Raw genomic sequence first — 23,881 nt, 5'->3', positions numbered from 1 at the left:
TCGGTGGAGCCATGACACGGAGGTTTGACTTTGGGTCCTAGCTTTGTACGACTGTTTATGACAACTGTATGGAGTATGCGTGCTCTCCCCATAGACATCCTGCAAGAGGAGCCCCAATGGAACAGAAAGTAAGTCATGACTGTGCTGTGGCACTTTACATGTGTATACATCATCTCCCTTATGTCCTATATAACAAGAGCACGAGGAGCCACAGGGGAGCACAGACCATACATTTAAGAGTCTGGGATCCCAGCAATAGGGAGTAATTTGTCAGGAATTACTACTAGTCAGGACGGATGTCTAATGAAGCTCACAAAGACCCCGAATACATAAGAATAAAAGATATAAGGCCATTTCAGTATTTGTATGTGCAACATTATTGATAAGTGCACCATTCAGATATATAAGAGAAAATATTTCCCTCTGCATCACAGAAGGCATTGTGTCCCCAGTAAAAAAGCTCTTTTATCAGCACTGCCAAATCAGGAAGCCAACAAGTCCACGATGAAGAATGACTAGTGTGAGTCTGTATCACATGACGGAGATATTGGTATGGCGTACCATGCTGTGATCTACCCGGAAGAACGCCAGCTGGCACGGCTTATTGAGAAGATTCGCAAAGGCTATGAATGCATCAGCTTCTTCCAAGTTAAGAATGAGCACTGCTGCGATGAAGGACATGCCCTGGACCTGCGCAGGGGAGAGAGGAACAGAAGAGCTTCATTAATAGACACAGACGTGGCTGTATTCTGTATACAGGAAGCACAAGACAGACAACATGGCCTACAATTAAGCACATGACCCTGTTCAGTTTACTATGATCACAGCCTCCTGTTCAGGCTTAAAGGGATATTGTGGGTTACAGATATTGATGGTGCATCCGTAGCACAGAAGGCGGTACATCCACATTCATCTGTTTACAGGTGCTCCCTGCACAGAAGCCAATACACCTTAGTTCGGCTATTGGTAACTACACACACTGTGGTCCGTGGACCGCGATTCCATCGGGTTTCCCGATTATTTCCATTTTGCGCCGAATTGCCCCTGGTTTTTGGCGCACGTGATCGAATTGTGTCGCAAGATCAAGCACTCGCATGCACCGGGAAGAAGAAGGTGAACTCCGGCGGCTCTCAGCGCAATAGCGACACATGCAGGAAATTGGACGCACGACCTTAGTGAATCGCGGCAGACCCGAATCCTTGTTGGACAACGTACCGCGGGATCGCGACAGGACGGGTAAACCCCACTATGTTTTGGCTGTGGATTTGCCATTAGGCACATTCATGCGGCAGATCTACTATGTAAGGCTATATTCACACGAACTTGTGCACGCCGTACCGTGGCACGGTGGGCAAACGTTAGCGCACGGGAGAGGAGGAGGAGGAGCTCTGCTCACCCCCGTCCCTCTCCATAGAGATACATGGCGCACGGCGCCGTAATGCAGGGAAAGATAGGACATGTCCTATCTTTTCCCCGGGGTACGAAATGGTATGGTGCGCTCATTACAGGTCTATGGGGTAGCATTGAAAACGTAATCACGTATGCGTTTTAGAAGAGGGCAAAATGAAGACTATATAACCTATACAAATTTGGTATCCCTGTGATTGTACCAACATGTCATTTGGGGCGCTCAAAGCTGTAAAATCCAGACCCACAAGGCGCAAATGTATTTTTTATTCACCAATTTGACTGCATTTTGAATGCATTTTTTCCTGCTTCCCATGGCACGGCATGGAATATTCAATGCCGTCACTATGAAGTGCAATTTGTTATGCAGAAAAAAAAAGCCTGCATAGAGATCCTTATGTAGAAAAAAAAAATTTTTTAATGTGGGGAGTGAAAAATTCAAACCCAAAAATAAAAAAAAAAGGGCCTCGGCGGGAAGGGGTTAATATGTCATTATTATGGCAGAGGCAGATGACATTTTTCATATGAAAGTTGAACATACATAGCCAACATCTGGTCTGTAACATGTGTAGGCGCCGAGCACACTGTGCAGCAAGTCATGATACGGCCCCCCCTGTAAAAGAGAAAGAAAACTTGGTGAAGTTGCTGAGAAACGTACATTCTGTGTCAAAAAGATAAGCGCACACACAAAACCCTGTTTACATGCCCATTTAGAAAATCCAGACATGGAGCACTGACAGGATGGGTGTGTATTTGTCAGCAGGAATACATCTGAATACAAGGAATTTGGCAAGATGGGACTTGGGTTTGGGGATTTGGGTGGTTTGTGTGTCTCACTATTCCAAAAGAACGGATCTTTTGTGGATCTATTTTGATTTATATTTTTTTCTACATTGAAGACAATAATAGTAAAAGTTTTTGGTTTTTAGATTTTTTTTTTTTTTTTAAGCTGCCAACGTATATTAAATGAAACATACTTACAAACCACCAGTTATACAATTTTCCAATATGGTTTCAGTATCTATTCCTCACTGTTTTCATTATAACACACAGGTTACTGTTTTCGGATTACTTGTCGATATCACATGATCAGGGAAGCGTTTTATACAAGAAAAATAATAAACTAATTCCTAGAGAATGACAGCCGAGATCTAGAAAACCCATGAGGAATAGATACAGAAGTGATATCCCAAAATCGCAGATTTCTTTACACAAACGATATCTATTTTTTGCCGAAATTTTGATAACGCTCATCTTTCTTAAAATATTCTGCATCTTTTATAACATAACCAACCAGACATAAAATAAAACGCTCCTTTTAAAACATGAAGAAACTTTTACCTTCTGGAAAATATAGAGTGACGGGAATGTTCGGGATATGTCAAGTTTAATGAGCTCCAAGCTGGCTTCTCTGTCAGCAAGCGACACCCCTGCATCTATAGGAAACACGGAAAGAAGCGTCAATGGAGACACATACGGCGCTTCTACGAGTAAAATAAACTATCAGTGCAGATTATGAAATGGTGAAGAAATCAATAGCTACAAGAGCCATGCATCAGTTTCAGGATCGCTGGATTTATCTTCTTTAATGCTGGATAAATCAATAGCTCCAACGACGCATCTAATTCATTCCAAGGGCAAAAGACTCCAACTGCGCAGTTGGGGCAGAGATTGATCGCTCTATAGTCAGAATATAAATGGACTGAAGGCACATGCCAACACTTCTCCTAATTTGTCACATGCAGGGTCAGGTCTCCCTGGCACCTTAATGAATAATCCAATTCACTAAGTACAGTCTTTCAGATAAGGTTTCTAAACCCCTTATACAAAAGCATTGCTTGTAATAGATACACTGGATGGAAATCTACATGTTCCACCAAGTGCCCTGCAGAATTCACAAATCTGGTCACTGTCACGGTCTCATCAGGCATTTACCACCTTATCCAGAGGATTGTAGATCAATGCTTCTTTATAGAATACCCCTTTAAAAGAGACATCTACGCCATTTACATGCTGTATCTAGAATTATATTATATATATGTCTGTACATCCTGCCATGTAGTGATACCTGCAATGCTCGGGGGAGGGGGGGGGGGGGTGTTATGCTTGTTTTATGTGATTTAGGCTACATTCACACGGACGTATGAAAACGGCCGTATATGTACCGTTTTTTTACGGGTTACATACGGCCACATTCATTTCAATGGACAATACGTCCAACCATTTATATTTCCATTTTTGACACTGGAGCGTTCCGTACCGTATACTAGTGGTATTAAAATATAGAGCATGTCCTATTTTCTCCCGTATTTCAGTTCTGTATGCCCTAGAAGTCTATGGGCACGTATAAAAATACGGGTTAAATACGTGCTGCTTACGGATGAAAAACGTCACGTATATACGGGCTCATACAGCCCGTAAATACGGGACTGGAGAATTCATACGGTCGTGTGAATGTAGCCTTAGAGTGTTTTTCTGGCTTGAATGGTAATGTCTATGTTTTAAAAAATGTAAAAGCCTAATAAAAATGTTTGATAAAAAAAAAAAAAAAAAAAAAAAAGGACATCTACTATCAGTTTGAGTAATGGGAGATATCCAGCCTGACATACTTGTATCTTCATGCACCAATCGGAACACATTTTAGTGCTTAAACAACCAGCATATTTGGTACTAAAAAAACTTTTTAAAAATATGTAAAATGAGCCTGAGCGCCTGTCAGCATCTCTTTAATAGAGATTTTAATAGAGATCTAACAGTACCTCCTGCTCCCAGGCCGAGGAGCTAGGATTTGGTGACGTTAGAGGACTGTGCCATAGAGAGCGCGGGGCAGTGCCCTACCCTAGCTCCCCAGCTGGAAGCAGGCCATGCCAAGAGGCGCTCAGGCGACCTCAACCCGAGAGCTTCCAGCTCATTTACAAGATTTTTAAAAGTTGTTTTAGCTGCAAAGGTGCTTTTTATTTCGGTACCAAAGCCTGTTCCTATTAGTGCAAAAAGAAATAAGCCTGTTATGCTTGATATCCACCATCAGTCAAATTCATGGTACATATCCTTTAAAGAAAGGCTCTTCAGTAGCAGTCGTGTATTAGAAAAGAGGTTTTTTTACCTTCAGATTCATTTTCAGAGGTCGTCTCACTGAAGCTTTTCCAGCGCTCCTTAGCTCTAGAGAGGAAGATTTCATAAAGCTCTGGAAAAGAAAATAGGAGTATAAAGGAGAATCCTAACTGCATTGATGAGTAACATCATAGAGACCAGGAGATGTGCTCACCGGGTGTGATATTCAGCTCATTCCCTATAGCCAGGCTCCACACTTTGCCTCGTACACTGGGGGGTAATCCTTGCCACCAGAGATCTCGGACTTTCCTTGTATTTCTCCTGAAAGGAAAAAAGAGGAAATATAGAAAGTTCTCATTACAGCAGACGCTTAATGCTATGAATGACCCGGCACAAAGATCTAAACTGCTGTCTTGGAGAAGACCAGGTGGAGGCCACAACGTTTCCTAATACAAGATTAAGAGGGTCAATTAATTAACCCAATCACGTAAAGATATTTAGCCATTTCCATATATAATAAGACCTCCTCCGAACAGTTGTACTATATAACATGAACACTGGTCATCTGCTTTAAGGAGACCCCTTTCCCTTGGGTTTTTCTAGTACAGGTGATGTCCTTGTCTACATCAGGCAACACTCAGTCAGGACTCACTGACAGTCTATTGTGCAACGCATGGTCCTTTGATCTGATCCCAGCAGAGAAAAGTGGCGGGTGCACTTCTATGGTACGACTCTTGCGTGAGGAAAAACTGAGGGCACTCCAGTGCCAGACTAATGTTGTTAGTTTTTAATACACATTTTAATGAATTAGCATTTTTACTACTGAAGCATTTGCCAAATAGTTAAAAAAAAAATAAATAAAAAAAAAACACTACATAGAACAATAGAGCCAGTATCTTGGTGTAGAGATCAGATAATGTTAAAATAACCCCCCCCCCCCCCAAAAAAAAAAAAAAACACACTTATTTGATAAATGAATAGTGATCATTTCAATTATGGCATATTGGTGCCATTAATATTTTTTATCAAGCTTAATAACGAAAAATAGCGGTTTTCCCAATTATTTTTCTCCTCCTTTCTTCCTGCACTTATCTCGGACACTGTAACTCTGCTCTGCAGCCAGATAAGGGGAGTTGTCAAAGTTTCCTACGTCTTCTCTCCTTACAGACGTAAAAAAGGCTCACTTCAAGTCTTATTGGCTACAGTGGCTTTTACGGTACAGAATCCAATCTGCTGATTTTTAGCAGTCATAACTTCACTCGCTGCTGGTCTCAATTTTTGGAAAGCGAGTTTTCTGGTACAACAGGTTAGTCTTTCATTAGGTTCCAACCGAAAAGAGGAAACCACCATGTAAGCCTCTCCTAAAAGCATCCAGCACTGATAAACCATGGAGACAAATAGTCTGTCAGAGAATGTGAGGTGTCCATCTAAGGGGACGTTTTCACAGGCTGCCAAGACACTAACAACCACAGGTCAGCCGCTCTGCGCACTGTGAAGAAACTGGAAAAACTTACATTGCGTCCCAGTTTGGCAAGATTTCAGAGTTCCAGATGACCATGGCACTTGCAATATTTTCCTCTTGCTTGAATCTTTCCTTCATAAGCTTCTTTCTTCTTTGTGCCTCTTTAACCTCTGCAGAGAGAACAGTGAGGTTATGTTACCAGTCCCACAAGATGAAAGCAGATGCTACAGGAACTACCATCAGCATCGATATATACGTCCTCACAACTTATAACCGCTTGGTGTAAGTATCACATAAAGCGTAACTTTTGAAGGTTTTTTTTTTTAATTATGTAAATTTATAGAGCAGCGGATAATAATTGTAATATACTTCATTAAGTTAATTAGCTTCTCTGTGCCTTTTTTGCCTGATTCTTTTTCCAGAAGTGAGCAGAGTATCTAAAAAAAGCCTTCTGAGGTCCCTCCACTTTAGGCAGATAAGGAGGCTAAAGATTAACTCTTTCTAGACCTAGAGAATATCTCCTTCTAAAGATTCAGCTCTCTCAAGGAGGAGATTAGACTATCCAGGGACTGTCTGCAAGACACACTTTATCATGCTCCTTAGCGTAGGACCGAGGGGTGACGTCGGAAAGGGGAGTTTTGACTTTATTTTTTTTTTTTCTTGACTCGAGTATAATAAGCAGAGTTAGGGTTTTTGAGCACAAATTTTGTGCTGAAAAACTTTACTGTCATAGACATTATTCATATACAAAATATTATTGAAAGTTTTGGTAGGAATTAAAGTGTGAAAAACAGAGCGATCACCGATTTTATGCTCAAAATTGGGAGTTTCTTGAAAAGGCAACAAAGCTAAAGGCATACATTTATCACTTGGTTTGCATGCATACACACGGCTCTGCATACTGCCAAGGCCCATGGTCATTGGTCTAATAAAGTTGTAAGTAAAGATACATCTCATCCCATAGGGTTGTCCAGGATTTTACAAAGATGGCATAAAATCATAAAATAACAATTACTGTCCTATCCTACTCCCTAAAGGTGACAGAGATGAACTCCTATACATTGTTCATGTGACCACTGCAGCCAATCATTGGCCTCGGTTTCTACAGGTTACATATCCACGTCTCCCTGGCTGTAGTAGACAGTAGAAGTAGATTTTTGGCATCATAAATCGCAGCAGATCCACGAGCAGGGAGCTGGAGAGACTATGTGCAAGTCATAAATGTGGCTTTGCACGGCGTTGCACAAATTCTTTGTGTATGCCAGTATAATAAAAGTGATGGGAATATTCCTGTGCGACTTTTGAGCAATGAAAAAGTAAAAAAACGCCTCTATGCAATTTTTTTGCGACTATTTATATACCAAAAAAGCCCAGCAAATTCAGCATCTAAACCATTCGGAAAAATTCCTAGCGACCATGATCAAACTTATCTGCACTTTTAGCCGAATTAAATTCCCAACATTGACTCATCCAGCTCTAAATTTCTGCACGTACATAAAGCAGATCCAGAGTCCTGAGTAAATGACACTATTTGGCATCTGCAGGCGGCCGGGTGACAGCTCTATGGAGAGAGGCTTATATTCCGTGTGTGTGGGCAGACCACGTCCGCCGCGCCGCAGAAAGAGGCTTTTAATCAAAATACATTTCTCTGTTAAGTAGTTGTCCCTCAGAGAGATTCAGAAAATGGAAAGGTTAGTGAATATTCACCGATCATGATTTATTCCCCTCTTTTCGCTGCTCCCCATCATTACGTTTTTATGAACTGTGTGCTGGCGCGGTGCACTACCGCTGGGTAAGGATGATGAACTGCGCAGAGCAAGACATGGCTCCCAGCAGAGCAACGCTAAGGAGAGCCGCAGGGGGTCTAAAGGATTTATATTACTACCAATTGAATCCTTGTCTGTGTGCTGTAAACAGTCTCTACCCAATAACGCGTTACTGATGGCGGCTCTGAAGTCCCGCTGTATTTCTTTTTAATGTCTCCTTTTACACTGGTGACACGCACACGGCGTGGAAAGCATCTCTAGGCGATCAAAACTTTGCATTTTCAAAGTTCATCCCATGTAAGGGAACATTAAAGTAGCTCGTATCAAATTTACCTACAATTATTTTGCTTCCCAATGTCAAAGATATAGGATTTCTTTTTTGGGAGTAGGTCAGCCCCTCAAATCTCATCTTTCAGATTGCATCAGGCAATCAGAACCAGAAATGCAGGTAGATAGAGACATAATGTGAAGTTCTAGATGTAGATCCAATTCCTGCTTATTACTTAAAGGAAACCTACCATTTAGAAACACCCATCATTAGGCACACATACCTTTAGACAGGTGTTGTTATGCAGATGCCGATGCAGCTCTTGGTATTGTCCAGGAACGGTGGCGTTTCGGCTGCAAAGGTATGTCTAAAGGTATGTTTGCCTAATGATTGGTGTTTCTAAATAGTAGGTTTCCTTTAAGCTGCCTCCATCTCCAGTCCTGTAGCTCACAGAATATGATCTGAAAGATTAGATTCTTATCTTTAATAGAACACCAAAAGCACATTTCCAGGTACTATAGAACTGGAGACAAGGGGGCCCCTGCCTCCAAAAGCGGTTCATCTCATGGAAAATATGACCTCTCTGCTCATTTTCACATGACTCAGATTTTTTTTTTTTTTTTTTTCATTATAGGGAAAATGGGTGAAATTTCACAAGAAAGAATCATAAAAGTGACATTTCATACCCTACCTGAGGGGGCTGGTATTTTAACGGGGTAAAATATGGTGATGTTCTATGAAAGTAAGAGACCGATATCTGTTCCCTGCTGCCAACGCTACACACGCTTTGTTAGAGATTTAGTGTATTTTCCTAAAAGTTTGAGAATTTTCTCACTTTAAATGTTCAGTAACTTAAAAAAACAAAACAAAAAACAAGCAATAAATGGATATAACACATAACTAAAACCAACTAATAGATGGTCTAAAATACTCCAGATAAATCCTCCAGCATGGATTTATCTGGCAAAGAAAAGGACTGACTGCATTCACATGTGGAATTTACACTGCGTTAACATTTGCATTTACAAAATGTGATACGGATGTGATGTTAATATGGTGTGTTAACAGTGTGTTAACATTGTGTTTTGTAAACCCAAATGTTAACAGCAATGTTTATTAGGCAAATCTCCTCTCCTCAGATGTTGTATTGGATTTCAAAACGCAGTCTTAACTCCATGTGTGGACTACTGGTCTATTCACCGCCGCTTTATCAAATCTCCCCACTGAGGTGTCTCAATGGAGGAGGAACTCAACTACCTTTCACCTCCATATACCATAGACTCCATTACTCTACCCCTACAGAATATACTATAAACCTTGCTCCTTCACCAAAATATACTGGGTCTCCCTGGGCCTCTCCTTTAGGTCTCATCCACACGATTGTGTATCTTCTATGACCGAATGTCACCTGTACGCCATCCGTGGTTAAAAAAAAAACTAAACGGGAGGCTGGAAAGTTGTCAGTAGCTTGTCCCAACCTAGCAACTGATCCGCACATATGGACGGCACACAGAGGACACACGGTCATCCGCATTTTTCACAGACCCATAGGCAGACGTCCAAAATAGAACCTGCTCTGAGCTTTCCTCAGGGGCACTCTAGGTCCGGACACAAGCTTCAGGGCGCGTTCACACTTTGCGCTTTCGTCGCGTTCATAACGCGACGCTAGCGCACAGGGGGCGGAGTTTGGGGCGATCGCATATGCGTTTCCAGAGAAACGCATGCGATCGGGTTATCAATCGCATGCGTTTCCCGGGAAACGCATATGCGATCGGCCCGAGCCCCGCCCACTGTGCGCTAGCGTCGCGTTATGAACGCAACGAAAGCGCAACGTGTGAACGCGCCCTCAGGAGGAACCCTCCACCATAGCCTAAAGCAATATTTATGGAGCCGGCTGCAAAACAAACAAAGCACCTGAGAAAATAGTGTGCACGAAGCATTAAAGAGTTAATTAAAAAAAAAAAAAAAAATCCTTTTCCTGAGGATGTTCCTCAAACTAGGTATAGCCCTGCCAGCGGGGGAACTAGGGAAGTTCCAGAACAGGAAAGGTAGAGGATTGACCCCCTTTTTTCTTTATACAGTGTTTATGTGCTGGGTGCCTCCATGTTCATGTGGACGGCCTCCTGCAAGCCATGAAAGCCACCACAGCGGACCCAAGATATGATCCCAATATACAAGGAAATCTATAGCAAACCATCCAGCCATCTCAAAGCCCAAACCTATAGCATGAAAACTTCTCAACGTTCTGTACTGCAAATAAAAGTCCTAGTATAAAGGACAATCCATCCACAACCAGCACTCTGGATAAATGAGCTGAAACAACCACACCGTGAAATGAGAGCAATTACCCAGTGTGCAGTAAAGGGATAAAGCGCTTATTTCGTCGCCGGCCTTTGGTCTTGGAAAGCCTGGTACATTAGTTTCCCTGTAATGCATCTCCGATGGGTCTTGGTAGAGGGTCTGGAGCTTTCATTTAATTAAATACTTTGCTTCTTACAGAACACACAGCATTTATTACAGCCCGTGACCCGGTGACCCCGTCAGGCTTGTTAGGCATGTTTCCCCATCGATCCAGCTCGAGATAACCGGGTGCACGGGAGTTAATGGTATAAGGCAGTCTGATCCATAATAATGACCATAAAATTATTTATAGGACGGCATATTGAAGAATGAAGAACAAGCCATGAAGCGAGAGTGTATAGTGAATAGCGGCAGAGCAATTTTATCCGTCTCATACAACATTGCATAAAACTGAATAGGTAGGTAGGTAGGTAGGTAGGTATAGGCGGTTAAGTAGCGCCAGATGTAAAACGTGTGTATTAAATGTCATTTTGTTACCTACCGTCTCTCTAAGCATGTTTCCTGATGGTCTTTATCCTTCTCTGCCTCTATATGATTTGTTGTGCGATTATTTACATTATAATGGACTGTCCGAAATGTAGCTATCACTTCATGAAGATTTTACCATACCATAATGACAAGTGAGAAGGGCAGAATTCATTGCCGAGACCCCCACGGACCACCCAAATGCCGGGCAGAAACTCAGAAACGACTACTGTCCCACATAAGCTTTACAGGGAGGTCAAATAAAGCAATATACTGATATATGGACTCATAGGAGCTTGTACACACCTCTGCTGCTTCTTTCAGGAGTACCATTGTAGCACAGCGCTCAGATCAATGGGGAGGGGTTTCAGTATGCGATTCCCCACAGGTGAAAAATGTTTCAACATGAGAAGATGTAGTAAGACAAAGGGTGATGCCACATGTGGCGTTTTTGGTCCACCCAAAGTCATTATATGAATCAGAAAGAAATTCCCACCTCGTTTCTTTGCTTCCGCAACCATCTCATCATACTCTTGTCGGTGGCGCAAGGTTTCATGGACGGACTTTGCGGGAAGATTTCTAAAAGGGTAATTGAACAAAAAAAATAAAGCTTGTAGTCTTTAACCAAGTAAGATTTAACTAAATTCCACCCTTCAGCTAAAAATGGTTTCCCGCACATCCCCATAAAATTAACTATGTTATCTTACCTGGCACAGAGCCTAATCCTGTGCGAGAGAGTGGGGTTTACTCCCGCCCCCACTTCTACGCCTCCCCATGGCCTAAGCCTCCTTCAGCAATTCATGTTAGGGTGATATAATCTAAGGTCCTTTATGTACTAACATTTGCTAAATCTACCCCATGTATGTATGGAAGCATGCTGTGATTTCATGTGATCAGATACATAAATGGGGTAGATTTTTGCAGATGTTAGTACGTAAAAGACCTTAGATGAGATCACCCTAGTGACAGGACATGATGTGCTTAAGGAGGATTAGGGCACGGAAAGGAGTAGAAGCGAGGACGAACCCCCTCCGACTTATTCAGGGTTTACCTATATACCAGGTAAAATAAATTTTAATTTATGGGGTGGTAAGAGAAACAATTTTTAGCTAAAAGAAGGGTGTCAGGTAATAGGTCTCTATGGAAACCAGTCACTAGCTGCATTTGTGAAAAATGTGGTGACCGTTCCCTTTAACAGTTTCCAACATTTCTGGAAGCAAGAATAGGTTTTAACTGCAGATATTTTCTTTCCGTCAAACTTTAAAATCCTGATGTAAGTCTCATCTGTCAAGATAGAGAAGATCCATCCGAATCCTGATACTGGTCAAGAAAGTTATTAGAACTATTATAGCTAAAAAACCCAAAACGATAAAGTGCACTCACGCAGGTCGATCTTCTAGGATGAGAGCTGTGGTAGAGAGTGGTTCAATCTCATATTTCTTACGTCTTGTGGATTGTGATGGGACTTTGCAGGTCCTCCCACTACGCGCTTCATATTCCTAAATAGAAATGACACGGATACACAAAAGTAAAAAATACGGGAGCTGGAAGGAGGGAGGGAGATGCAAAAATGGAGCTGTGTGTGACGCCAATGGTGGACATGCATAGATTGTAAGCTCTTGTGAGCAAGGTCCTCGCTCCTATTGCTCTAGCGGACTAGGTTATTATTGTGTAAGGTCTGTATATGTCCCCAATTATCTGTACAGCGCTGGGGAATATGATGGCGCTATAGAACAATTATACATACAATACATCCGCATAAACCAGCATCACAAGTAGTCCCTTTTTCTGAGTTCCTGCAGCTTTGAAGGCGGGTAAAGAACATCTCCGATGACATCACATTTCAAGAACTCAATTTCACACTTGTTTAATTGAAAAGAGAGCAAGAGCTTTCCAAAACACGAGGACAATTTCCACCGACTGGCATCAGAGAGATTTTAATCTGCTCAAATTTATTCTCTGAAAAATACAAAATGTTCCCGTCTTTCCTGCCTGCGCGGTTTGTGTGAATTGCCAGTTTAATTACAATGTAAAGGAAAGCTGAAAATGACAACAATGGCTTCCTACGGTGTTTACAGGCGTTGTCGTATACGCATAAAGGCGCACTATAATCTAACAGCAGCTAAAACACAATATAAGGAACCTTATAGAAAAATGCAGCTGTGTATCTGTGAGAATATTGGGATAAGCTCATGAAATGTGTCAGAATAATAAAGTAAGACCCTGCCTGGGGGGTCTCTTCTCCCTGGTAGAGATTGCTTTATGTACGGCACAGCCCCGAGAGTAGATTGTACTACACGATACGTGGAACACATCACATCTAGGACTGTAAGACATCCCATCCACACACAGACGCCAAGCAAGGTTTCTATAGAAACATTCTGGGAATTCTGCCAAAAGTGCGGAAGTATTTATCCAACAATGTCCAGAAGTAGCAGAAATATACAACGCACGACACAAACATATACACGAATCAATGGACAGAGCTAGCAATGAGCCCCCTCTTGGGGTATGTGGCCCAGGACCCCTGCACTTTTACCATCAGGGAAAGAATAAGTTGTGTGTCATTGGGGTAGACGGCCGCTCGCACTCCAATGACAGTAAAAAACCACGGTCGTGTCTGTGTCCATTCAACCCACGGCTCATACACGACCCAAAATTTGTGCACATAGGCAAAGGCCGCCCTCAGACAACCATAACAGGGAGCTATACGAAAGTCCTATTTGTGGACTTTTACTTTGTGCTTCTTCTTGTGCCATTGTCTTCTATATAGTGCATTGTGGATGTATAATTGTATATATGAAAGGCAGCTAGCATACAACCACCATAGTACATTGTGCACAGCAGGGTACGGAGCACCATGTCCTTGCCTGGGGGAAGCTGCTCCATCTTTTGCCGTACAAAACATAGCTTCCGGGGCGTAGCATCTGGTTGGGTAAAAGGGGCCTAAGCCTGTAATAGTGACCCAACTTGGTAAGAACAGGAACTGTTACCTCAAACTTGATGACATTTACCCAACGTTTAGGACATGTCTACCTTGTGCGATTCCGTTTTAGGTCGTTTTAGAAACCGAAACTTTTTTTTTTTATATCTTTATGCAGATGAGCTCCTGGGTGCTCTGGGATTGTGCTGCACCAAGCTTCTTCTTCCCAAGTCGGCTCCTTACACTATGACATCCAAAGTAGAAAATGGGCAATCTGTGTACCCCATCACATCCCTGACGCAAAAGCTCATTTGCATCAAGATAAAAACTGAATTCAACATAAAACTCTTTGCTGGGAAATATTAGTCTGGAAATCTTATACAGGGACCTACACAATGCTGATATTTTGTGTGAAGATACTTGGGAGCTGCCATCTACAATATTAAAGGGGTATTCTCGTCAGGGCATTCACATCCAGATTCATTAATCTGCCATATATAAACATTTCTACAATTAGAGGTCATTAAAAAAAATGTTCCTGTGTGAAGATAATATTTCATAAATGTAGTGATATGGTCCCTTAGAAACAAGACTCTGTCCTTGGATACGACCACCTCTACTGGAGGGTTTACACAAAGAAACAAAAAAAGTCTCTGTATATGAAATGTCCGGGAGTTACTACATGTCGTACAGCCGTCCTGTGGTAATGATCGGTGAATCCAGGAGGTCAGGCAGGACTCAATAGCGCATGTCTGGCCACCGCTGCCAAAATGTGAGGTGGTCGTATCCCAGGAAGCCATCTCGTTTCTAGGGGTCAACAAGGCTATATTTATGAGAAATTATCTTCACACAGGAACATTTTTCTTAAATAACATCCAATTGAAGAAATGTTTACATATGGCAAATGAATTCAATTAAATTTGAATGCCCAGATGGGAATAACCCCTTTAAAGCTAAAAGAGGGTGCACAACGCATCACCGGAACTTACGTATATGAGCAAAGACCAGCCATGATGGGAGGTGCTGCACTAGACAAGCACAAAGAAGGGAAAGGCAGCCCCTGTTCCTTACTAAATAAGTTTTCGGGCTCTATGTTACTAAATAACAATCTATTCTAAATCCATAGTAGTTGTGACAACAGTCAATCCCTCCGATCAGTAGCCTCTCTTATAGGCCACAATGCACTGGCTCCGGCTAGGAGGATGCTGCAAGGAATATCACTGAACAGCAAGGTAAATGGCAGCCCCCCCATTTGCATATACAGAAAATAGGGGGAAAAAAGTATATATTTTACAATCTGGTTTTAAATAGAAAAAAAAAAGCAATCCGTTCAGCGAAGGACCCGAAATGAAACCTTATTGAAGTGAACGGAGATCACAGAGCTGGGAACATACGAGGGGTTCTTGTGGATGTCACATTAAAATGCAGACAAGCAAACTACTTTATTCTGCAGTGTCCTTGAGAGCGGTTTGTTTAATCTTGTATAAATCAGTCCCATTCCTCTCCGTGCTCCTGGCAACATAAATATGATGTCCCCATTTTATTAGGATGATGCCATCAGGGCGGCAGCCAAGGGTTCACAAGGTCAAGTGGTCCCACCCCATGATAGATTCAGGCAGGGATGAGGTCATCCCTGATCCATCACAATAGGATTCCTGCTCAGAGCTCTCCAGGCTCCAGCTGTAGCTTCCACTTGTAGAGGAAACTATTCCGATTGAATTAGAAAATAACCGGGAAGTCTCCTGTGATGTACGAGGACAGGATATTTATCTGTCCTATTCCTGGCCGTGCCTTGGTCAGTCAGGTACCAGACCACATAGGTTCATACGCAGGGAGGGCAAGACGTCTCCATCTCACCACTCAATCCTAAACCTAAACCTGGTTTTCCGAATTCCAGATATTAAAACTGCGGAGCATACGGTCTCTGCTGTGCTTGCTGATATGGTACTTTACATAGCTCTAACACATCTGTACACAGCCATTAATCATTCTGTCATGACTACAGCCGATTAATGGACTTCACCGAGTAAATGTGCCGTTACTGCAATGTTTTACATCAAATGGCCTGGCCCATCAGCAGTTCTCACAAAGGAATGGTAAAATGGTTAATTTATGGGTATATATTTTTTTTTGGGGGGGGGGGAAATAACAGGTTCCAGGTGACCTACCCTTACCCATCCTCAACCCTGTGGGGTTAGAAATGTGCCTGCTTTGTGACTCCCACATAGTATAATTTCCTGCCATAGCCACCCTAATAATGCCCTCTTTTCCTGCAGCGACACCCTCTACAACCCCCCCTTTCCTGCTACAGCACCATTAAGGTGTCCCCCTCATGGAGCCCCCATTTCTCCAGCAATACCCATTATGGCGCAGCCATCCATGCAGCAGCACCCATTATGGTGCCCCTTTTCCTGCTGCCCTACCTAATAATCCCCCCTTCATTATGCCCCCTTTATAGTCTCCCTCTTTTCAGATGCCCACCTCCCCACAGCACAGGCGCAACTTGATCATCCCTCATCATCCTCATCCGAGCGCACAGCTGCAGTATAGAAGTCTTATGCAAGAGAAGGGGGGAGGATCAGCTTTTGTCTCTCCCAAATATATATCCGCGATCCACAACAACATTTTGGTTATGCCTCAGTTTTGGGGACTATAGACTAAGTATTTACACTGAGGCCCTAAACACTAATGAGCTTTCCTTTTATAGGTTACTAAAAATGTTTTTAAAAAAAATCATTAAAACCCAAAAAGTCTATATAGAGTATGATCTGTAAAAAAAGAAATGTAATTGCTTCTGTAAGGTTGAGCAGTATATGAAGAGCAAGACATAAGAAACACAAAAATGTCCACTACAACTACTAGCAATGTGCATTCTCAGACATAGGACGTGCTTCAGCAGTGAGGTCTGTGGTGGAGAGGTAGAAGACATGTATATCAGGATGGCTGTGATGAACTAGAAGCGTGATAGACATGCTGAACAGAACAATCCATGCACAACCAGACAGCTCATGCACGGAGCAAACTATGACTAAGAAATGAAGAGATTAAATTCCATACCCCCGTGTTTAATAGATTTGGCGTGGAGACTGACGAGAGACTGCCAGAACTGTCATCCTAATAAGAAAAACAGAATTTTATCCTTAGTGACAAACCAGACATAGAAAAAGGAAAAAAAAATACACACAGGAGGATAACAAATGTGTACGTAATAAGTCTACACATGGGACAGTGCCATAGAGCAATATAGAATGTCTACAATTCAGAATGATTCCCCTGTAATTTATTGTACTTTAGTCCTAGGCTACAATGATCAGCTATAACAGTTATCACAGGCGTCTGTAATGAAGATTTATTGTTAATATCGATTCTTATGACAATCCAACATTTTTAAAAACCAATTGTCACAGAGACCAAAAAAGTTCGGGCTGGGATTACAATGATAAAATATACAGTTCCGACTTACATACAAATTCAACTTAAGAACAAACCTACAGACCCTGTCTTGTATGTAACCCGGGGACTGCCGGTATCTGTACAAGTCAGCTAAAGGAGCATCCTTATCCCGTAACCACAGGATAGTGACAGATCTAATCCCTTAGGGCGGAGCAGAGAAAGAAGCCCTACTGCTAAATCCACCATAAAACTTGCAACTGTGCCATGGATGGATTTTATGTATTGTGCTTCAACTGACTGCCTGAGCGTGGACCACAGGTAAACCATGTTAGACATTAGGCAACCATCTGTGCAACAATGGTGAGAAATGACTTAAAGGACATCTACCACCAGGATGAAGGACTGTATGTAAATGAGCCTGAGGGGCTCTATGCTCCATTAACGCTTATGGAGCATGGAGCCCCTCAGATTCATTTGCATACAGTCCTTCATCCTGGTGGTAGATTTCCTTTGAGGGGCTCCAGGCTCCATAAGCGTTAATGGAGCATAGAGCCCCTCAGGCTCATTTACATACAGTCCTTCACTCTGGTGGTAGATTTCCTTTAAGAACAAATAGCCCCAGAGTTTTCCATTATAATTTCCTGATCCATAATGTTTGGCTGGGTTCATTTGTATATTTGCAGTTAGTCCCCAACTTGCAAATGACCCCCAGTTACAAATGGACTACTCTGGATGCAGGTAATTTACTGAACGTTATTCCCAGGCTTCAATTGTCAGCTGTAAGGTGTCTGCAATGATTCTTTATTGTTAATTCTTGTTACATTGAGGATCCTTCGAATCAATTTGGGACTCTAAAGCTACTAGTGTCCCAAACTGACCTGTATGTAAGCTTTGTGGGTCCTCAATTAAAAAAAAAAAAAAAAAAATGTATATATTTCTAAGCACATCAAACTCACATCTTCAGATCCCACACTGGCGCCTCCTCTCACGTTGCAGGAAGTTAAGCCAGGATAATGCCAGGCTTCATTGCACATGTGCCGCACCTAAAGCGCTTGTGCAGTAAAGGAGGGGTGTACTACACGGGTTCACTTGCCGAATTGCACAGGCGCCAAAGGAACAAGGTTTAGGTAAAAAAAAAACAACAACCCTACAGGGCGATTTGGAACAATAAACCACCAGTCCATAGGGACTAGTGGGTGGTTTAGTGTCCCAAATCGCCCAACAGGTTACCTTTAAATCTGATTGTCACAGAGACCAAAAAAATAAATTTGGCTGGAGTTACGCTTACATAATGTACCTCTTCTGCCTTACAACTACTAATTCAACTTAAGACCTTACCTACAGAAACAAACCCATGGAAGCCTGTACATGGATGCCTAGTCATGCAGTCGTATGGCTACAAGAAGCAAAGAAAATTTAACTGTAAAATCATTAGTTGTTTGGGGCGTTGCTGGCAGCTCCTACTTCTCAGTGAATACAACCGAAAACAGGTAGCCGAGTCTGGGGGTGCTGCTGAAGGTCTGAGGTGCCTGGTGTCACCCCCCACTGATCTGGGGTGGATATGCCATTAAAATGCATTGCCTGGAAATTTCCTTTCAGGCTCATCTACTGCTCCATTTATGTACTTGAGGCATGGGAGGAGGAGGAGGAGGAGGAGGAGGAGGAGGAGGAGGAGGAGGAGGCAAAAGGAAATTTGGGATCCTTTCGGACAGCTGGTAATAAAAAGAAAAAGAGACCCAGGCCACTTATGTAGAAGCATGGCATAAGAAAGCAATAAGCATCTGTCCCTTTGAAGACCTTTATAGGGACCATCCCTGGGATTCCTGAGATGCCTCTCCCTCTATTCAGATACATTCCAAATGTCTCATTTCCAAATCATTTCCTTACCAAACCCTGTGGGAAGATCCCTCTAAACCCGGAATCACCTCCAAAACTAGCAGCGGGGGTAGGGGGGGGGGGGGGGAGATATTGTATGGAGACAGGAAGTCAGACATTACGCCCATCCTCTGAATGAGTGCTGCTCCCCATCTTTAGTGATTCACATGTAAACAGGACCGGAGTTCAGTGGAGATTCAGTTCTTGGGTTGGAGCCTGGCACTCCCTACAGACAGCTGAACGCCAAGGGAAGCTGTGGCTATAGGGGGGAGTGTAGTAATGAGACGAATAGTCGCTAGAGCCTATAACAGTGTCTACAAGTGATCCCTCTGTCCTGGCTCCCGAGAATATCATGTGAACACAAGGGGTATATGAGCTGTATGAGGGCAGCAATGAAATTTCAGGAAAAACTAAATTGAGCCATTTTCTTGTGGACGCCATTTCTTTTTAGTTTTCACAGTTCAGTCCAAATGACAACTACACTTAATTCCTTTGGTCGGTATCGTCAATTTATGTAAGGTTTAGGTTTTAATAGATTTTGTTTAAAAAAAAAAAATGTTCATACTGAACAGTAGAAAGATTTTCACGCTAAAGGACTTGCCCCAGGGAACTTGCAGGCCTGGACTAAAAACTTCTCTTTTCACAGTCCTACTGCAACTAACTACATACACATGTCTACAGGGCCTATACCTAGTACTGCCTGCAGTTTATTATGGTCAAAGCTGACCTTGCAGTTGATGGGCGAGAATGGCAGCTACGTCTTTGTTTATCCAGCCACATAATGTGAGGCAGGGGCTGTACCAGCGACTGCTAAATAGAAGCAATACAGAAACCACTCCATAAACAAGCTGCTAGTGACAGATCGGTCACTAATTATTAAAATTTAAAAAAAAATCCACTTGTTTAACCTCTTAACGCTCAGCGTCCGATATATCGGACGCTGAGCTGATGCCGGTTCAGCTCAAGATCTGAGCCGAACCGGCATCGGGAAAGACGGGGTGCCGGCTGTGACTGATAGCCGGCACCCCAGTGTAACACCCGCGATCGGAGTTGTCTCCGATCGCGGGTGCTTAACCCGTTAAATGCCGCGGTCAGCGCGACCGCGGCATCTAACATGTATCTGGGGGATCTTTCCCCCACGATCGGCCCCCCCGAACCGTTTTCGGGGTGCGCCGATCGTTGCTATAGTAACTCTGGGGTCCGATCTGGACCCCAGAGTTACCTGCAAGAATTGCCAGTAAGATGGCGTCTGTGACGTCATCTTACTGGCACAGTGCCAGCCTATGCAAGTGTATAAGCTGACACTGATAATACTATGCAATACATGAGTATTGCAGAATATTATCATGAACAAGCAATCAGAGGATTTCTTCTTCATGTCCCATGGTATAAAAGTGAAAAAGTAAAAAAAAAAAGTTATTCAATAAAAAAATAAAGTCATAAATCACTAAAAATGCCCCAAACCCCCAAAACATATAAAGAGACATATAACTCAAAAAAAAGTCTAAATCATAACACAAACCCCACATATATAGTATCACCGCGTCCGTTACAACCCGTAGAATAAAAGTAAATCATTATTGAACCCCCACGATAAACGCCGTAAAAAAAAAACTGTGATAAACCCTCCAAAAATTATGATTTTTACCTTTTCAATCCCACAAAAAATGCTATAAAATGTGATCAAAAAACCATATGTACTGCGACATGATACTGGTGCAAAGTACAACATGTCCCGCAAAAAACAAGCCATCAACCAGCTCCGTAGCCAAAAATGTAACAATGTTATGCCACTTGGAAGACGGCAATACATAAATGATAGATTTTTCCCCACATTAGGGTTTTGTTTGACAAATTTAGTAAAACGTAAGAAAATATATTCATGTCTGGTATCCCCGTAATCGTATCAACCCATAGAATAAAGATAACATGATTATTAGTCTATACGGTGAACACCAAAAAAAAAAGAAGCAAAAAATCCAGTACAGAATTGATGCTTTTCTACTCCTGTCCTCAAAAAACGTTCCTAAATTTTCAACAATAGGTGATACAAACCCCAAAATGGTAACATTGGAAAAAGCATCTCGTCCCGCAAAAAAAATGGCATCACATGGCCCCAATAACGAAAAAGCGAAAGTTTTATAGCCTTCAAAAGGGGCCAATGAGGAAACTAAAATCCTGGCAGCTGCTGTGCCCTCCTTCCCTTCTGCACCTCGCTGTGCCCCCATAACACAAGTCACAGCCACATGTGGGGGGTCTTTGTACTCAGGAGAAATTGCAGAACAAATTGTATGGTGGGTTTTCTCTTTTTATCTTTTGGAAATGTGTAAATTTTAGGGCTAAATGAACGTATAAGGGAACAATATGACCATTCTAAATTTCACCTCCATTTTGATTCAATTACTATGAAGATCTCAAGGGGTTAACAATCTTCGTAAAAGCTGTTTCTGATAGCTTGAGGGGTGCAGATTTGAAAATGGGTTGGTTGTATAGGGGGGTTTTGATGCTAAATATGTAAAATTTCATTCCAAACTGTATTTATCCCCAAAATAGTCAATTCTGAAAATCCGGAAAAGCGATATTCTATTTGTAAGCCGCGTGACATCAAAATAAATTATCCAGACATTTCAGAAATTATGAAAATTTAAAGTAGACAAATGGGAAATGTTATTCAGCAACTTATTTAGGTGGTAAATCGATCTGCCTGAAAACGCAATGATTTTGAATTTCGAAAATGGCAAATTTTTCCAAAAATTTATCATATTTTCTTTTTTTTTGTAAATAAATGCAAAACTTATCAGCCAAAATTTACCACTAAAATGAAGTACAACATGTGGGGAAAAAACAATCTCAGAATCGCTTTGATAAGTAACAGTGTTCAAAAGTTATAACCGTATAAAGAGACGCAAGTCAGAATCCAAAAAATCGGGCTGAGCCTTAAGCTACAAAATGGCTGCGTCCTTAAGGGGTTAATACAGAAATTTAGATGTGATGTCTATGTATTTAAATAGTGTGCAAAACCTAAGCACTGCGCCCCTAGATATAAAGCTCAACTACCGATGCCACCTTCATGAGGCTTCCAGACATGAAAGATGAGACGAGGACCGCGTTTGCATTTCTGACATTTAGCGGAGAGCTCACCTGCTGAATGATTTTACAATCCTTCTGAGAGTTCTCTCTAGGAGGGACTTTACCAAACAGCTTCCACCCGGGAGCGCTCGCTGCTGGCGATTTGAGGTCCTTTGATCTCTTAGAAAAGAAGTTCCTGGAAGGAGAGAAATGAAACACCTATCGTAAAAATCTGCTTAAGATATCGACCCACAACAGCCATCAACAAGAGGAGCCGATTTTCCAATCTTGGAAAGCTGTGCAGGACACATCACATTATAGAACACTGTATAGTAATCCCATACAATAATACTAAGGTTACATACACACATGACCAGCTACTGAAGGGGATACATTTTTGGTTACTAGTGGCCCAGAAGAATCCTTAGCACTTCTTAGCCTCATATGGGACAAGTCATAAATCTTCATCTTAGAGGAGATCTAGTAGCTTTAATTATTGGGGTAACAATTAAAAGGCATCTGCCAGGATGAAGGGCTGTATGCAAATAAGCCATAGGTGTTAATGAAGCCTGGAGCCCCTCAGGCTCATTTGCATACAGTGCTTCATCCTGGTGTGCTTGAAGTGATATCTCTTCACAACTCAAAATAACGAGCACTTCGTTACCACGTTCTGAGACGCAGCTCTTCTAAGAAATACCTTATATACTCGAGTATAAGCCTAGTTTTTCAGCACAAAATTTGTGCTCAAAAACCCTAACTCGGCTTATACTCGAGTCAACTAAAAACATAAAGACAAAACTCACCTTTCTGACATCACCCATAGGTCCTCTTCTGTCTGAGACAGTCTGAGACAGAAGAGGACCTATGGGGGACGTTGGAAAGATGAGTACAGTGTTATTTTTTTTCTTACTACAGGGGCTGGGCAGGCTGCATGCTACAGGGGCTGGCAGACTATATACTGGGAGGCTGTAACCAATGCATTTCCCACCCTCGGCTTATACTCGAGTCAATAGGTTTTCCCAGTTTTTTGTGTTGAAATTAGGGGTCTCGGCTTATACTCGGGTTGGCTTATACTCGAGTATATACGGTAGGTCATCAAAATGAGGATTTGACTTTTCCTGCTTGCTGGAGAGTGGTATGTGTTTTCTTCCCAAATCCTTGTGATCTACCGCAGCTATTTCCTCTATGAAGTCTGAGTGAAACCATGTGTCAAAACAAAGTTCTGCAGAGAGAGTATGCAACCCTGGAGCCAAACCTACAACTCATCCACACGTTGGTGCGATTATCTGACCCTTATCTTGTTCAAACATGCAGTTCGCTTACAATGTTGGTAAATTAAGAGCTTGTTTGGGAAAAAAATATCAGGCTTTCCAGCCATTTATCGCTTGACCAGATAAAAACAGCACCAGGGACAAAGCCATGACATAGTTTCCGGACTTGGAAATAGAAAAGCTACAAGAAATATTCACTGCGTAATTATGGAGAGAAGGATCAAGTGCACATCCCCCTTCAACAGTTGTGTCCGACCAGTCACAGCTATTAAACGTAAACTAACCCTAAAGATACCCATACACATTACACCGCCATACACACCATCACTATATGTGCCAACTTTCCTGGGAGATTCTACATCTGTATACAAACAGTATAAAATTTATTTATTTATTTTTAGATAACATATCAAGAAAATTAAACTGATTTCCCAGAAGGCAGTGATGCATTGTTGAAGCATCATGGGATTTATAGCATAACACATAGGGAGGAAAACCCAAATATGAAAGGAAATTAAAAAGATATTTTATGATCAGAAGTAATGATGTGGTGGAATTATTGCTTGGCCA

General features: G+C 42.1%; 1 protein-coding gene across 2 annotated transcripts in view; it reads right to left on the bottom strand.

Moving 5' to 3' along the window:
• TBC1D12 (TBC1 domain family member 12) overlaps window positions 1-23,881 on the bottom strand; it is a 54,300-nt gene that overhangs the window by 10,992 nt on the left and 19,427 nt on the right. Inside the window, exons 2-11 of one of the 2 annotated variants that reach the window (XM_072131115.1) lie at window positions 22,113-22,236; window positions 16,761-16,817; window positions 12,164-12,279; window positions 11,277-11,359; window positions 5,973-6,090; window positions 4,673-4,779; window positions 4,511-4,591; window positions 2,749-2,843; window positions 1,949-2,020; window positions 562-690 (exon numbers count right to left, since the gene is read on the bottom strand). In XM_072131115.1, the coding sequence (XP_071987216.1) occupies window positions 562-690; window positions 1,949-2,020; window positions 2,749-2,843; window positions 4,511-4,591; window positions 4,673-4,779; window positions 5,973-6,090; window positions 11,277-11,359; window positions 12,164-12,279; window positions 16,761-16,817; window positions 22,113-22,236 (982 nt within the window). The remainder of the gene's footprint in view (window positions 1-561; window positions 691-1,948; window positions 2,021-2,748; window positions 2,844-4,510; window positions 4,592-4,672; window positions 4,780-5,972; window positions 6,091-11,276; window positions 11,360-12,163; window positions 12,280-16,760; window positions 16,818-22,112; window positions 22,237-23,881) is intronic. The other variant, XM_072131116.1, reaches the window with a different exon arrangement.

The sequence above is a fragment of the Engystomops pustulosus genome, chromosome 11 (genome assembly GCF_040894005.1).
Source record: "Engystomops pustulosus chromosome 11, aEngPut4.maternal, whole genome shotgun sequence".
In the NCBI taxonomy this organism is placed as follows: Eukaryota; Metazoa; Chordata; class Amphibia; order Anura; family Leptodactylidae; genus Engystomops; species Engystomops pustulosus.
The sequence above is the reverse complement of the archived record's forward strand: the minus strand, read 5'-3'. Positions and strand labels throughout refer to the sequence as shown.